Genomic DNA, 18,049 nt, shown 5'->3' with positions numbered 1-18,049 from the left:
TAAATTATTAACGAATTAATATACAGGTTTTAATGCGTGATTTAAAAATAATAATAAACGTAAACAAATTGATCAAATGTGAATCCTTTATGCCACTCGCTACTGTGTGTACTCGTGTGTGTGTGTATGTGTGTGTGTGTGTGTGTGTGTGTTCCTCCCGTAGAGGCGGGGCTGTGGAGCGCACCGTTCAAGCTCCTCACCTCTGGCTCGGATCTCAGCTCCATCCAACCCGCCGCCCCTTCCACTTGTCCCGCGCTGGAATGGACGCGCATCCCCGCGCTGGGACTCGGCTTGGAGGAGGAGGAGGAGGAATGCGGTCGCACCGGGAAGCCGTCAGTCGCCGGAGCAGCTCGGGCGTCGGTGCTTTTCGCGAGTAGGTAGACTGCAGAATATCTACGGGTGTTTGCGAGGAACCAGCGGCGCGCTCTTGGAGAAGAGAGGGAAAGAATGGAACAACTACCACCTTTCTAGATGCGTCTTTGCGCCTGAAAGTACCTGGATTGTTTGAGTCGTTTTGATCGTGTTTTTTGGACACTCGAGGAGGAATTCAAGCATCTGGTAGCTGAGAGGGGCCAATATGCCAGGATGGGTCCTCTACAATATTTATTCCTCTGTGGACTTATGTATACCAAAACCTTCGGTAAGTGCATGAATAATACTCTCGAAAAGCAACGACTGGATGATACCATGCTGTGTATTAAGCTTTAAAAAGTACACAATTCCACATGTCGGTTTTTATTTTGTTTGTTGAAGTGCATTAACGAGACATTTATGGTTTGCACTTGTTCGTGCTCAAACATATTAAAAAAAAAAAAAATGTGCAGAAAGATAAATCTTATATGACTCAAACCACTAGGAATATGTTGGGTAAATCAACTTTATTTCTCACTTCTGCTGTTGACTCAAGGGATCAGAGTCAGTACGACCTATTGCTCAGGTTGCTCAAGCAGATGATGGAGCCTCATGTCCAAGTGGAAATGCCTAATGTGTTGTGGAAACGATGCTTACTCATATAGGCTTAGCTTCTCCGGAGTGATTTGTGTCCGCGGGCGACTCGTATAGAAATACATGATCGTGATGGTGACGTACGTGCGTGTGTCTCTGTGTAGTGTGTCGAGAAAATACAGACAAAGCAGATATATTTTGGTGTTTTTATATATATATATATACACACGCACAAATCTAATTTATAGTTATATAAACGTGGTTTACGTTTCAGAACCATGGACAGAGTCATTTTATAACCGTTACATATCCTTATAATAAAGAAGATTTAAAGATTATATTTCAGAAATATGTCTAAGAAAGTAGTAGGAAATCGTTTTTTTGTTTTTTTTCTGCCCACTGGTGTCTATAACAGCATGGGCTCACATACCTTACAACAGGAACTGACTAGTAATCCACTTCCTCATCCCTCCAAAACACACCAACATTTGGTTTCGCTGCCAGCTGGCCAACCAGTGATTCTTGGAGCACTGCCTATCAACGTTGAGGGTTGTTGGAAGTCATGATGCTTTCAAGAGACTTCACTGAGTTCGCAATTGACTTCCTCACTGGTGAGCCCAGGGACTGGGTAGAGATACTATAGATCTTTTGTTCCCACAGCTATGGGTCTATATTTAGTATTGATCAGACTATTTCAATGCACATATATATCGTTGCTTGTAAATGCTTTTATCATTTTAAAATGAATACATTCAGAACATTAATTAAATCAGATTTTTAGAAGAGGACTTTATAAAATTAGCCCAAACAAAAATATATATATATTTGAAATAACTTGCAACTCATACTAAGTACACATTATTCTTACACTTTTTAACGTTTAAAAACACTTTTAGCAACTTCATGTTTCTTTATTTTATTTTGCAGTATGCCAGGCTACTTCATATTCTGTAGGTTAATATATTCAATTCTAATATCTAAAAAGAAACACACATTCTATTATCTGATATAATTCTGACTTAATTATCTATAATTTTCTCACCATAATAGCTCCAATTATCAAACTCCTAGCGATAGAGATAAGGCCCTTCAGTTGCATTTGCCTGTGTTCTTTAATTAAATCCCTAAAATAAATATTATAATCCTACAAATATACTTTACCACAATTTCTTTAGAAGCTGATTCAGCTGATTCTTTTGTCTTTTCCTGCTGACAGAACAGAAGCTTCTCCCTCAATTTTGACTTATTCATAATGGGTTCATGGGTTCGTGGAGAAGACATAGAGCAGGCAAAAACCCCCCTGGATTGGAGGACTGTCAATCATACTGCTGTAAAATGACAGAATCCTGCTGCTCCTAGTTGATCTTTTTTGACAGCACCAACTACTGAACCCACTGGTCCACCCACCAGTAACATAATTGAAATTCAGTTTTCTTCACTGGCAAACATCACAGTCTCCTCATTAGTCTCTAATATGGCATATGGAAAGCAAATATACTATATTTTCATTTATTTTTGGGAGAAATAATGATAGCTTTTAGAAGGTTTATCATCAAGTTATTTACATTTTTACACTAAACAATCTCACTTAAAATGTAACATTTATTTTAGCTAAATTAAAAATTGTTTCTTCACCAAAAGCTTTTGGTATTTAAATGCCAAATGTTTTGTTTTTAGCTACTTCTTCCCCTTTTATTTTGCACTTATATGCTTCTGGACATAAATATATTGCTTCTGGACAAACGATATTGACATAAGTATGAGGAAGCTGCATCTTTCAATCATTGAACAGGCCACTAAAAATGGATGCTCACCGTCTTTAGGGATGTAAACGATTCACAAAATAACGTACTGTCTCGTTGTAATTGGCCGAGATCGAGGTATGAAGGAGATTCCAAAGGAAAAAAAGAAAAGAAATCTAGACCATTTCCCCCATCAATGAATCTCAAACCATGACTGACTCCGATCGTAAACAAGCGTCAATACATCGTGTTCTACACTCTCTAACACACATTTGTGCGTGTCAGTGTTCGATGGGACCTGTTATTGAAATAGCTAATGAGATGTAATGACTGCACATGAGAATAAATATTCCAGCCTGAGTGTAGAGGAGCCAATAAGACGCTGACGCTGATTAACTTTCCAATCAGGAAACCGAAACCAAATTACACGCTGCAGTCCTGTTTTCTTTCTTATTTGATTACCAAGGCTACTCAATAGAAACTCTATATTGATGCATTTCTCTTATTTAGATGGGGTGGGTTTAAGTTTAAGTGAGCATGAACCCAGGAGTTGGAATCCACAGCTATAAATGTAAACATGAGTAGCAACAAACACAACTGCATTTTTATTTATGTTAATCTTTAATCTTGTTCTAGACTAGATCTCATGTATCATTTGCTGTACCTAACAAACAATAATAACTCTGAAACAGGAGTTTTTGAGTGGAATCATTGGCAAATTGACATGGAATTTAAACTCTCACTTGCTAATAAAGCTAACAAATAAGAGTAGCAGCAATTGATCTATCCATTAAAATGTTTCACACAGGAACTAAGTTGAGTTAAGATGATGCTTTTGAGGAATTTGAACTTTTGAGGAGGGATGTTTTTCAAAAAAAAAAAAGATGTAGAGAAAGACAATCACCATTAGAAGAAGACACCAGATATAAGGGCATAATTGATGTGTATAAACAAATTTATCTTGAACTCCAGGAATCATTTATTACCAATTCATTCTTTACCTTGAAAGAGGACAAATCCTGATGAATTTATCGTAATAAAATCCTTCATAACTCTCATTAATTGTGTACGGAAGATTCGTAAAAAAAAAAAGATTCACCACTTGATGTGATGGTGAGCTCAAATGAAAATGGATTATTATTCATGTTGGTTTGTTTAACTATGGATATAAAGCTGTTGAAGATGAGATAAGGAAGATGGTTAATAGATTCCAACAATTGTACAGATATATACACATATATATATATATAAGATTAAGCCTCCAAAAAGTCTGGAATCAGACTTGCACTTCCTGTCACAGCCAGGAAAATATATTTTGGACAGCGACTCAAAATATTTGAAATATTTTTGCCACTTTGGAAGAATACGAGTTTGACACCCTTGATCTTGAGACTAAAAATAAACCACATGAACGTTGATCAACCTTGATTTTGAGCCAACCATCCAATTGGCCACAAAAAATGACTTGATGGGCCATATTTTCCACCATTTTCTATAGTAAGTAAGTAATAGTTATTAGTAAAGCGCCTTTCTAGACCAGGGTCACAAAGCGCTTTAACAATCAAAAGCAAAACACATTTAAAAATACCATTAAAACATATATTAAAATGCTGAAAAAAACATTGCACCCTACACAATTATATACATTTAAAAAAACATAACTCAAAATGTACGTGTTGATAAAAGGCCAATAGAAGTGATGTGCTGATGAAGCTTTATGAAGCCATGTCATGTTGTTCAGAGGTCGGTAGGTGGCGCCATTAGTTTAAGAATGTTGTGATGTTTCATTAGAACCGTTGTTCAAAACAAACTATTGTAGTGCAGCGATAGCCATCTAGTGGACTCAGAAAATAATGACACTGTTTCGAGAACCTTCAGAGTTGAAACCAAGTTTGCAAATCATGCCAGATTTCCTGGAATGAGTAGATTAGAGCCGGAAATTATAAAGCAGTGAGTGCCATTTAGTGGCCTTTAAAAATGAAGACTCTGTATGATACAGTGTCTTAATTACACAGTTGTTTCACAAGGCCTCACCAACCTATCACTACGATGAAGGGTTTAAAACAAAATATTATAGAGCAGAGAGTGCCATCTAGCGGGCTTGGAAAATAAAGATAGTTTTGTGAAGCTTCATTGACTCATTAGGATCACCCACACAGTCAGTCCACGTCCTGAGTCATCTTTTTTTATGAATCTTAGCACCTTAACCACTAACTACTGATTGTCTGATGAAGCTTCATGAAGCAGTGTCATTATTGTCAGAGTCCACCAGATGGCGGTCTCTGCACTTTTTTCCTTTGTTTTGAGCAACGGTTCTAATGAAACACATCATTTTTAAACTGATGGCGCCACCTACTGACCTCTAAACAACATGACATTGTATCATAAAGCTTCACCAACACATCACTACCACCACCTAACTAACAATTTCCCTAAATATAATCATCAGACTAGTGGCTACATAAAAAAAAGCCAAAAAAGTGATGAAAGTGCAGGTTTAAATCTGATCAATGATAAGAATTACAAGTTCACTTAACACCCCCTTATGTATTACAACAGTTATTTTTTCTGATCATATATTTATGTACTGATTTAATGTAATTATAGTTAATCTATATCTTTCTGCCCTCCAGGGTCTCGTATTCGCCAGGAGGACTCGCCTCCACGTATCGTTGAGCACCCCTCTGACCTCATCGTGTCCAAGGGGGAACCAGCCACCCTCAACTGCAAGGCAGAAGGCCGGCCCACCCCCACGGTGGAGTGGTACAAAGACGGGGAGCGCGTGGAGACGGACCGCGATAACCCCCGATCCAATCGTATGCTGCTGCCCAGTGGCTCGCTCTTCTTCCTACGCATCCTCCACGGGCGCCGAAGCAAGCCCGACGACGGCAGCTACGTGTGCGTAGCTCGCAACTATCTGGGAGAAGCGAGGAGTCGAAACGCATCTCTTGAAGTCGCATGTAAGTTTTCTTTCTATATCAAGACTGTTCCGGGATGACAGTAAAAGGTTGCACGACACTGGACATGTTAATCTGTGGAAGTAAACGCGTGCCATCGGACTTTAAATCTGACTTTCCAACACTACATTTTTAAAGCATCAAAATTAACCTTTGCATTTTATGGTACTCTACTTTTTTGGCAGTCATTTTCTTTTCAATGTATGAATAAATCCAGTTTATAAAATAACATATTTTATAAATAGGTTTAATGTAAAAAAAAAAATGTTAGACAAAGATTCAATGTAGAATGTGTTGAAATAAAAAAACAATTCAGTGTAAAAAAAATAAAATAAAAAAGGTAAAATATATTAAATTAAATAAATATTTAGTGTAAAAAATGTGAAAACTAAATGTAAAAAAAAAATTGTATCAAAAAATGCAATATACAAATGTAATGTGAAAATATATTTAGTGTAAAAAAATGTAATTTAAAAGTAAATTAAATGAAAATGTCAGTATAAAATTGCATTGTAATGAAATGTAATGTAATAATTAAATAAAAACATTAAATAGTTAAAAAAAAAAAGAAAAGATGAAATTCAGTTTTTTCACCATCACGCTTGGTTATTAACATTGTAATTTTTATTAGATTGAATTTTTTAATTGAATTGTTTACAATAAATGTTTGTACACATGGAATCTTACACTGAATTTGAAACCAACTGAAAATAACAACAGTTGTTTTTCAAACTCAATATCGGATTTTAATGCTGTAAAACTACAGTTTAGAGATTCACATTTAAAGTCCGTTGGCCGAAGTAAACAATGTGATAAGATCCACAGTGAGATCGTATTAAACTTGCATTCGGATAGAGTGGCTTGCATTACGAAGAACATTGTACTGGTTGTACTGTCAACGGCGCCACGTATGTCATCTGTCATAATACGAGCACCAACACCTTTTCACTGAGCAACCGACGGTGTGTGCGAAAGTAAGTCCATGTCATGAGTGGGTTTTTTTATTCCCCGACTGCTCGCGAGACCTGTTTGGATGACCTGTTTGAGTAATGTATGGAGCGAAGCTGTGAGTGGCTCCGGGGAGCCGAGAGGCAGCATTTTAACCCACCTAACTCTCTTTTTTTTTTTTTTTGAGAAGACGCAGCCAGTTCCCAGCCACCGCTCTCTCTCGTCTGTGTGGGAGAGTTGCTCGAGGCTATTCGCATTTCCATTATGTGCTAAACTGAGCTGATTTCTTGCCATGAACAAGATGCACACGCGCTCTTAGCAACGCACATTGATATAGATGTTTGCACTTACAAACACCCACTCCATGTCTTTGCTGTTTCTCAGTCACAGATATGTTGAACACAAGCAGTATCTTTTTACTTGCGTCGTCATATGTTAGTGTTTCGACAGAGTCATGTTACAATCACTGACCATGATACAAGATGTGCGATTGTTGCTTTATAACAGTAGAACAATCTGAAACAACTGTATCGACTGGTACGGTAACTAAATAATGTTATTGTTTCCATGATTATTCCGTAGCCAATTCATATTGTTTCTCTATTGCCTACTATCTGAAATACCCAGGAATAGGCAGATAATTGGTTATGGTTTAAGGTAAGAAATAATAGAAATTAAAAACATAAAAGACACAAACCCAAAAAACCTGAAGGTTAAGCTCACCCAAAATTCACACTCATTTTCTACTCACCCTTATCTTGACTAAGGGTTGGGATTTTGGAGTTACGGGAAAAAAATCTAGGTCCACTTTTCTTCGTCCTAGATATCGCAAGAGGTCTCAGTATCTACGTTGTGCACTCTGAGCTTGTGCAAGTTTACTGGTTTTTGTGTTTCCTGTCTGTTTAGCATTTTAGTTTTTTAGCTTCTGCTACAAACAAGCCTAAAATATAGACTTATTCGATTTTTTTTTGGAACGTTTTCTAATGTTAAGGCTTCGATACAAGATGGCAGCACAGGAAAATGGTGTCACAACACAATGTAGAGTTTATAATTCATGCATTTGTGTCTTCTCGCCTGGACTATTGTAATAGTTTATTTTAATTTAATCTAAACAAGAAGGAACTGTCTTGCCTGCAGTTAATACAAAACTTTGCAGCTAGAATTCTGACCTGCTCTAGTAGGAGAACTCATATTTTCCCGCTACTTAAAACTCTGCATTGGCTGCCAATTTCTTTAAGTAATCCATTTTAAATTTGCTTTACAAATTAATACTAACTTACTTATGGAGGTATTTGGATGTTTTTAAGTGAGTCTTCTTGGACAGAGATGAAGACGAATAAAAGTGGGAGATGTTCCAACAGTCAAATGGACAAACTTTTTTGCCTGTAGCACTAAAAAAAACCTTAGTCGAAAATAAGCGAGATTTAAATATTGGGCAACACTTTAGGAGAGAGAGGAAGGAAGGAAGTAAGTCAATTCAGGCAGATAATGGATCTTAAAGTTGCCAAAAGGAGCTGATATTATGAAAATCTTCTTCATTTAATATGTATTAAACATGGTATACATTTACCATACCATTATATTGTATTTATAATGCACTTAAAAAACACAAAAGAAAGCAATAATAGAATAGAATAAGGAATCTTAAACATATAAAACCATAAACAAAATACAAAAAAACTCTATAAACGACTATATTGTTGTACAGATACCAGCCTAGGCACCTGCTGAGTCAACATTATAGTTATGTGTTTTCTTCATGAACTTAACGTTTTTTGTTTTTTTTTTCCAATCAGGCCATTTTTAGTGGAAGGTCAGTACGTGACACTAAACCATTCAAAAGTGCAAGACAGGTTGGGAAATCCCATTGTTAATAATGCTTTTTATTAAAAAAATAAGGTTAATTCTTTGAACATAAGATATTGTTTTATTTGCTTATGGAGTATGCATTTGCTTTATTTTACATTTTACAATTCGTCTTAAATGACCAGGTAAGATTCTAAAGTCGCTGAAAAATGTAAACACAATTACCGGTACACTCAGTATCAGAAACTTTTATTGCCAGTGTTGTAAACCCTTTTTTTGTGGTGTCGGTACAGAACAAAAGAATAAATAAGATAAAACACAAAATAAGCAATAGAAAAACAGAACCAACCATCAAGGTAGCCGCTACAAACACTAAACTTTTCTTTTTTTTATCTGGTAGAAGTGAAAGTATTACCTAGAAATACAATTTTTTTGTATTACTTGCATATTAAAATTACAACTAATTGTTATTGTTTTAAGTCACGATGGTCTGATGAAGCTTCATGAAGCAGTGTTATTATTTTCAGAGCCCACTAGATGGCGGTATTTGCACAATTTTCCTTAGTTTTGAAAAAACGTTCTAATGAAACATCACATAATTTTTAAACTGATGGCGCCACCTACTGACCTCTTAAAGACATAGCACTGCTTCATGAAGATTCACCAGCACATCACTAGTTAAAAAAACAAACAATTCTTAAATAAAATAACGGGTGAATTTTTCATAACCTATCACTTGTCTTTCCATTCATATTAAGGAGTTGCAGATCGGAACCAAATCGGCAATTAAACATATGAACAAATGACTTCCATCTCTCAGGATAAACATCATCTCTCCCCGCACGACTGCTCTAAAGTCTGCTGGAACTGAACACCCTCTTAAATTTCCAAGCCATCTCGGCGGCTTACACAAACTATAAAAACTGAATTCAGGTGCGAGAGCTCCCACTCGGTGTATATTAAATTTCAAGTGGCCACGGTGGATTTTTTTTAATTGCCTCGTCTTTGCGCCTCCTTTCGGATGGCGATATAATGAGTGCGTAAGCTCGACGATTCAGCTGCTATTAAACCATCCCCATGTGCTTACTTCCGGTGCCATTGTAACGACATCCACACTTTTCCGAGCACTTGACTCACTCTTCTACAGAGTCTCTTAAAAATGTGAATTACTCCGTGTTTTAACAAGCGAACTGACGTACAGGTACAGACGATATTCTTTTCTTTTTTTTCAGTGTTCCTGAGGGTTTTGGATTTATAGCTGAATGTCTTCTCCGGAGAAAGCTTATGCTCATAATGCTGAGGCCAGCGTAAAACCCTGTCTTTTGTACATTCCGCACATATCTCAAATTTTATAATGGGCTCTCGCATTGTACCTCGACCAGTGGCTCAGAAAATGCAGCTAACTAGAGAGGCGGGGGCTGGGGTTGGGGGGGTAGCGGCGCTGCTCCCCTGGGTGCATTTGTGCTGTACAAGCTCAATTTTGGTGTTTCCTCATGCATTTTATGAGCTTGTGTCGGGGCTGAAATATGAAAGGACGCTATTTATTCCACTGGAGGCCAAACACTTGAGCTTTTTAATGCCATAGTTATGCCTGAAATATGGAAAAATGGGTTTCGTTGTTGTACTCATTTCCCCGTGGCAACAAGACGTAATTAACTTATTGGTAAAATGCTGATGCAATTTGAACTTGTTTTTACTAATAAATGGAATTATGTTAGTGGGTCGTAGAGTGCATTCTTAAAACAATGGGTTCTTTAGCTTGTTTTACCTGCTAGGTGTTTCATTAAATAGTTTGCAAATGCTTCTTTATACTTATTACTATATTGTTACAGTTATTATATAATGTTATTTCTGTCATGATTAAATAAGTATTTAGCTAAATTATATAAATATTTTTATAGCTTGCTAGCTTAAATACATGGTGTTGCCTGGGTTATTTGGTTTAAAGATTTACTTTAGTGTCTTAAGAAAATAAAACAAATTAGAATAACTTAAAGAACAATGTGAAAATGGAGGGGGGTAGATATGGAATGAGTTCAAGTGAATTGTGGGTCCTACAATCATAAAATAGGGCAAAAAAAAAGATCCTTATTTAATATTTATAAAATATGGTATGAACTTCTTTAAATGTTGACCTATTAGAATTTTCATGGGGGTCTCCATCCCCCCCATTTCCGCCCCCTTGAAATTGATGAAAAGAGCTTAAATTCTGGAAAGGCGGAGGAGAGAAGAGAAAAGTTTCAGGTGGATTATGGGTCCTGCAATCGCCAAAAATATCTGAAATTTGAAAAATATTTTTTATTTACCATGTATAAAATATGCTATGAATTTCATGGGGGTCTTCTGTCCTCTTTTTAGCTCCCAATGATGAAAGGAACACGCATTCTGGAAACTTTTCCCATAACAATATAAATATTGTTAAAATTTCATCAAAATTAGACATGTTAAAATTGTCATGGGGTCTTCCGCCCCCTTTTTCCTCCCTTTCCCATGACCTGATCTAGTTTCCCTCCCCCCTAAAACCCACACCTTCAATTCAATCAAGTGAATCAGTGAATTCAATCTGTTCAATCGCATCGTTAATTTCAGTGCTTACAGATTACACACAGTAGTAAAATTATTAGAAGTAAAACATAAGATAATACATGCATTTATTCTCTGCACATTTGGGAAATTTAAATTGTCACAAAACAATAATTTACCAAACATATACATTTTATTTAGACATACAGTACCCATGTTAGATAAAATAAATAAAAATGTTCTTTTTAAATAATACATTATATTTAAACATACAGTACTCATATTAAAATCATAAATAAAAATAGTAATTTTAACAAATGATATAAAAATATATATATATTTAGACATACACTCTAAATAATAAATATAACTAATAATTTGAATAAATTGTTTAAAAATACATACAAATACATTATATTTAGACACAATACACATATTAAAAATTTAAAATACAACAAATGATTTAAATAAATAAATAAAACAACATACAAATACAATAAATTTAGAAGTACAGTACAAATATTAAAAATAATAAATATAAATAATTATTTTAAAAAATAACAATAAAATATACAAATACATTAGTTAGTTTATTGTATTTTACATTTCTAATATATGTACTATGTCTATTAAAATAAAAAAATTAAAAAAAATACAAATACAATATATTTAGACATACAGTGCACATTAAAAACTATGAATGAAAATAATAATTAAAGAAATACCTAAATATATAACATTAACATATATAAATAATAATTATAGTTAAATAAAAAAAAAAAATCATCACCATCATTTGACCATACAAGCAGCTTTTGCATTTCACCCTTGATGGTCTGGATATCGTCTGCTACACAAGGTCAAGCTGTTTATTACATACAGTTACGTATTTATTTAATATAATCTCTGATCCTGGATGTCACATCCGCAGCGAGCTCGTTCCAAAGCCACAGCTGAGGCCCACCCTCCCGGCAACAATGACAAACTCCTGATTGACCTCCGGGGCCACCCGTCGACTGGCACTAATCTTCACCGTGAGTGGCTGTTGATGGAATTAGAACAGGTCCCTCAAACTACTAAAGGACGGAGAGACATTTACTGTGACGTGTTGATGGGTGTCGCGTGGGCGGAGGGGCAGCGGCCGCAAGGGTGTTCATTAGAGGGAAAAAACTCCAGACCCATCTACGCGCCTCCGTTTGACTCCGCTAAGTGAATTAGAAGTAAAGTCACTCAGCCAGACGATCATCAATTATAGCTTCTTGTTAAAAGCAGGAAAAGAAAAAAAGCGGACATAGGGTTGGACAAAATTGTGGTGCGAGTCGTGGCTCTGTGGAAATGATGTTAATGAGGGATTAAATTGGATGAAAATGTATTTAAAATATTAACATAATGAGGAAAAATTAACCCTGTTGTTCAGCTTTACTTTAAGTTTAAACTTTAAAGTTCAACATTGTTGCTCAATTAATCAATTAAATCACACAACATAACATTAATGATATTAAAAAGTGGTGGTTGACCTTTGTTAATGACTTATTCGAAATAAAAACAACATCCAACTCCCGTCTGTGTTGCGTTTTTCACTGGGAGGCAGAAAAAAATTATGTTGTATTGAATTTTTCTGTCTGTAAGATGATTCAATTTTTATTTAAATAGATAATAACATAAGGATGTGACTTTTGATAACTAAAGATGATTATTAAATAGAGTTACTTTTTTCATGCACATTTTTTCTGTCAATGCATTCTAACTAATCTGCGGGGAGCCCTGCCTTTTAGGACCATGACAGCCAGAAAACTTAACATTTTGTTTTACTTTTAATCTTTATTCTATGTAAAAAGCTAGGTATATAGCTAATATGCTACAATTTATTATCAATTCATAAGAGCTAAGATGGTAGAGTGGTTAGCTTGTAGACTGAGAAAATGCATGGCGAAGAAAAAAACTTCCTTTTAGAAGGCAGAAACCTCAAGTAGAACCAGACTCAGTGTTGACAGCCTCCTGCTGTGACCGACTGGGAGGGTGGATGGGGGGAGGGGGAGACAGATGGATGGAGAAAAGAGTGAGGGAGCAATTAGTGACAGAAAACAGGTAGGAGTATGGCAGCAGAGGTTTGATCCTGGGTCCGGATAAGATTGTGGTGTTGTGTCCTTCTGATGGATGAGCTGGTGTGCTGCGTCGCGGTCTACTCCCATCAGCGTGTGAATGTTAGCTTCGTATAAAGCGCTTTGGTTGCTAAAATAGGATAGACAAGCGCTATATACTATGTGTATATACTATGTGTATATACTATGTGTTTTTGTCTTCTTGTTTAGACTATTGCATATATGCAGCAAGAATTCTGCTCTAGTAGGAGAACTCACATTTCCCGATCCTTAAAACTGACTCCTTCAAGAAGCATCTTAAGAACTTTTTATTAGTGCATGCCTTTTCCTAATTTTCTGGGCTTCTGTGTTTGTCTCTATGTTGTCTTGGCCAAGAGTTTTTACATTTATATGCATTTTTAACTGTGCTTAATTGCTTTCGATTGTTCAAGCACTTTGTGACCTTGATCTAGAAAGGCTCTTTACAAATAGCTGTTACTTAACGAATCCTTACACTTATCAAAGTAATAAAAAGGAGTCAGTGATCAAAACATTAGTTGTGTAGCAGAGCCCGTTAGTCTAGACCATAAAATTCCACTTAATATTTTTCCTCCTCTGCTTGTCTTCGGAATGATTTTTTTTTTTTTTTTCATGACCCTTCACTTTACTGTCACTGTGTTCTCTTCAACTTTGGGCATTTCTCCGAGCAGTCCCGAGCTGTAGGCTTCGCAGTAAACAGCATTAGACTAATTGGCATAATATGAAGCTTTCTCCAGGCATGAAATAGCGTCCTTTCTCAAAAGCGCCTCTCATGGGTAGAATCATCCATGCCTTCCTCTGTGTTTTCAACTGGCAGGCGACATGTGGGAGGTGGATTAGAAAGTGTTTGAATAGATCCAGGGCAGGATTTTCGCTGTTGGTTTTCTGGAAATTAGCTGCAAATAAGTCTCCATCGTCAACACTGTTGTTGAGGAAAAGCATTGCACCATGAGGGCTTGTGTCTGGAATCGTTCATGTGGATTGAACTAGTCAGTGATCGCGAATTTTTTACTATTAGCCACTCTTTTTATCCAAGGTTTGGTTTCGGTGCCAGTCGCGAGTGTTCCAAGGCAGACTGTCAATGTTTACTGTGTGTGGATAGATTGGCCACATTGCGCCATCTGTTGCCAGTCTCTCGGCTTCCATGTTTGCCTTTTTATACCAACTCAAGTCTGTGAGCCAGGCTGACATTTTGTTCTCACTCGCCTCAGCTTTGTTTGTCGAGGAATAAAGTTGTTTGAATTGATCTTTGAAGGAATAACAGTGCATTAAATATATATAGGCTATGAAACCATATTTGTCTTTCACTGAAGTTGTTTTTATTTTTTTAGCTTTTCAACAAGAATTTTATTGAGGATAAAATTTTTCTTATACTTTCAAAAATAATGTAGGTATCAAATGTTTTTATAGAGATGGATGGATTGACATATTAATTTTATTTAGGCTTTCAAGTTACTAATATTTTTATCAAAGCTGTTTATGGTTTATATTACATTAAAGCGTGAATAAAAGAAGAAAAAAAATCAATATACATACGATGACTCAGGACAAGAGGATACAGTCGACTCCAGCTAATGGTTTTTTTTAGGTTTTCAGTTCTATTAATTCAACCAAAAGAGAATGGAACAGTCACAAGATGTCACTTCAATTCTGTGTACCCTCAAATCACTCATAAAATCAAACAAGTGTATAAAAATATGTCATATCTAATGGTATCGTGAGATTCATGTATTGCTACAGCCCTTTTGGTTTGTGATGGAAAGGTTTCAGATTCCATCCCACCTTCAGATGAAGAGCAGGTCAATGCACTAAATGGTACAATCATTAGCACATCATAACCAACTAAAACTGATCATTTTATTATCCAAAAGCTATTAAATTATTCTTTTTTTGACCTTGGAGAGGATCCCCAATATTTGAACCTTTTTTTCTGGTACACCCAAATGACATAGGACTGTCACGAGATGTACAGATGATTGGAAGATAGAATGATATAAAACAATTGTTTACCATTGCTTTTCTAGATCAGGAAGACGGAGTATTGTAACATAAATCCATTTCTGTTTCGGTCAGTTGTCACATCCTCGTGCCTTTGTGGGTCAATTTGGTCCATTTCACTGCAGTGCATCATCTGCATATAGAGTCATTCCAGCACGCATGTGTTCTGCCTTATATTTCGACTGGTACACATGTGGCTTCATCACAGATAGAAAACATAGAAAGTCATTTACACATATGGTTTAAAAAATGATGCTTGTTGGATATCTCTGGAAAATGTTTTGCATAGAATATGTAAATCAAGTACGCTAGTTATTACCAACACAAACAAAAATCTTGATTAACTTTATTTGTGTTTCCAGTTAAAATAAAACACCTAAATTAGGATTTAATGAATTGTATATCAAAATAAAAACGTAAACGTATGCGATAAGTTCAATAGATCACTAGTTAATTTCCGACAACTTGGCTGGCAATGAATTTGTATTCCATTTAATGTTGAAAATGTGATGTTTGTTATCTCATCCCTTTAAAATATAACATGTTGGTATCGAGTATTTTCATACAGGTACAGATACATATTGATTTCTTTTTTTTAATTATTTTTTTTATTAACCTTTACACATAAAATTGAATTTTTATTTTGATATACCTTTATTTAAACCTAATTGAAGTATTGTATTTCAGCAATATCTAAGAAAAACAGATTGTAATAAATCACTTTCGCACAGGGAAAATTTCGTCATTACTACATGCTATGTTGTTTTTGAAAGAGCCTCTCGCAACACAATCCATATATGACATACTTGTCAATAATTCCTGTTCAACGTAAGTGTGAAAAATAGTCTCAGATGGATGAATAAACATGTGCTGAGCTAGATTGCCTTTTTCTGCTGTAAAAACTGATGTTATCATTGTTCATTTCTTGCATGTATGGATGGAGGAAGAACATAAAGTAAAATAATAATCCGACCATTTTAAGCGCAACCGACTCGATCAGTTGATGTTCAGAAGCGTTCGGAGATGATGATGAAAAACGTATATTGACTCGCCGACTTTGCATTAGATGCGACACTTACAGGAAGCCTGTGCGCTTATCTTGTCATTATATCGTGGGTTCGATTCATACTGTATGATGAATCGTGGAACACGAGAGGAACATTTGGGTACAAACATGAGCTCCTGTTAAAATGTCAACATGTAAAATACCCTCCTCTGCTGCAGTCTGATAAACATCCTTCATCCAGATTACTTCCTCGCTCGCATTAGTTGCTGCTTTTTTTTTAATGCTTTTTTAAGCCATCAAATCACTTGTGTACCAGCAAACAAACTATGAAAACCCATTTTAAATTAAATGCTGATGCAATCACGAGTGGCTGAGAAAATATTCAGCTTTTTTTCATATGGCCGTCTACTTAAAGCTTGTGTCAAAAATGAAGTTTATTTCTCACAAAAAACAACTGTCCAACAACAATCACATGCAATTACAAATGAACACTGCACCTAAATTTGAGCCCAAATCGACCATTTCTACCCACAAAATTGCTTTCAACAATCTAGTCAATCGAATTATGTTGGCTTAATGACTTTATTTGCATCTCCATTTCCGCAAAAACAGATGGGATTCACACGCCCCATATTGCATTTTTCACCAAATGTACTAACCGGAACATAAACAATCTTTTTCACCTTTCTGTGACTTTATCTAGTCTCCACAGAAAAAGTTTCTTCCAAAAACTTTTTTTTTGTATTGTTAGTGACTGTCCCTCTAACCGTAAGAGTTGGACAGACATGTGCTTAAGTGCTTTTTCTAGAAAAGAGTTGAACTTCAATCAAGTTCAGGCCACTTAAATTTGCAATACATATGACTCCAGCTATTTAGAGTATAAAGATGCAACTGAAATCGTCCTTGCTTCAGAGAGAAATCAGACAAACTTGGATGAGTATGTTCTCTATTTGCAATTTCTTGCTAAAATTGTTGCAACTTTAAACTGATCTCTGATGTCTGTTCACTGAGTTTTCAGCACAGCAAAATCAAACAAGTTTGTTTTAAGAAGTTTGAAAGAGGTTTTATGGTTTGCCAAGGTCGACAAGACATTGCTGTTTACGAAAAACCTTCGAAGTATAAATCCAGATGAGGTTTACTTTCTGAAATGTCACATCAGGCTTTAAAAGGACAACTATTTAGATGGCCAGATGAGGCAGGGGGAACTAATGAATGCTAACCTTTTTTTTAAAGTGGCTGATGACAGTAAGATGAGGGACTAGCATCTGGTGCTAACTGGACCATGCTCACTCCTTGGAGGTCTGTGCGAAATGTTTTTTTTTCTAGTGTGCTAAGGGCTAGCATCTGTTGTTAACTGGACCATGCAAACACCTTTAAGAGCTCTTGTGCACTTTCTTACAGTTGGTTGGAAGAAGCATATGCTAGTGTGAAAAAAAACATAATAACTCGATTATTGTGTGGCTGTGTTGGAACACGATTACGTGTGATAACTTTTTTTGTTTTATGAAGGGTTACAAGAAAAACTAATCTATGTTGGTGTATTCAATCCTGCACTTGTTCTTCAAAATTTAAACCAATGTATGCCATAATTATAATCAGTTAGAATGCTTTTACAAATCTCCTTTTTTTGCATTTGATTTTCAAATGGTTTCAATTATGGACAACCGTTTTGTTTTTTTTACAACCTTGCAAATTACATTTCACAAAATAGCTTCTACTTCTCTGTCAATATGCTAATTTGTTTTTCTCTCAACTATATATAATTAGGTACCAAAAAGTACAATCAAAATCTCTCTTAACTATGTCTTTCTAAATACAGCAAGTGAAAAAATAAAGGTCTGACTGAGCTGACTTCATGATGCACTTTCCCTATTTTCAAAGCATTCTAAGAGGTCCTTTATGCTCTATAATATATATTTTATTATTATTGTTATTATTTTAACCATAGGCCGCCACCTACTGAGCTCTAAAATTTAGGACACTGTTTCATGAAGCTTCATCAGC

At 35.7% G+C, this 18,049-nt stretch overlaps 1 protein-coding gene and 1 long non-coding RNA gene across 2 annotated transcripts in view; one reads left to right on the top strand and one right to left on the bottom strand.

The window, feature by feature from the left end:
* Positions 1-240: 240 nt before the first annotated feature.
* Positions 241-18,049, top strand: part of LOC148066058 (roundabout homolog 2-like) — a 102,999-nt gene continuing 85,190 nt past the window's right edge. The window contains exons 1-2 of the mRNA XM_087807891.1: positions 241-640; positions 5,321-5,647. Coding sequence (XP_087664017.1) covers positions 586-640; positions 5,321-5,647 — 382 coding nt within the window. The 5' untranslated portion in view covers positions 241-585. The remainder of the gene's footprint in view (positions 641-5,320; positions 5,648-18,049) is intronic.
* Positions 5,006-18,033, bottom strand: LOC148066059 (uncharacterized). Its single transcript, XR_015713332.1, has 2 exons — positions 18,002-18,033; positions 5,006-5,039 (listed from the first exon to the last, which is right to left on the bottom strand). It is a non-coding gene; the product is annotated as an uncharacterized LOC148066059 (long non-coding RNA).

The sequence above is a fragment of the Callionymus lyra genome, chromosome 14 (genome assembly GCF_982586985.1).
Source record: "Callionymus lyra chromosome 14, fCalLyr1.hap1.1, whole genome shotgun sequence".
Taxonomy (NCBI): Eukaryota; Metazoa; Chordata; class Actinopteri; order Syngnathiformes; family Callionymidae; genus Callionymus; species Callionymus lyra.
The sequence above is the reverse complement of the archived record's forward strand: the minus strand, read 5'-3'. Positions and strand labels throughout refer to the sequence as shown.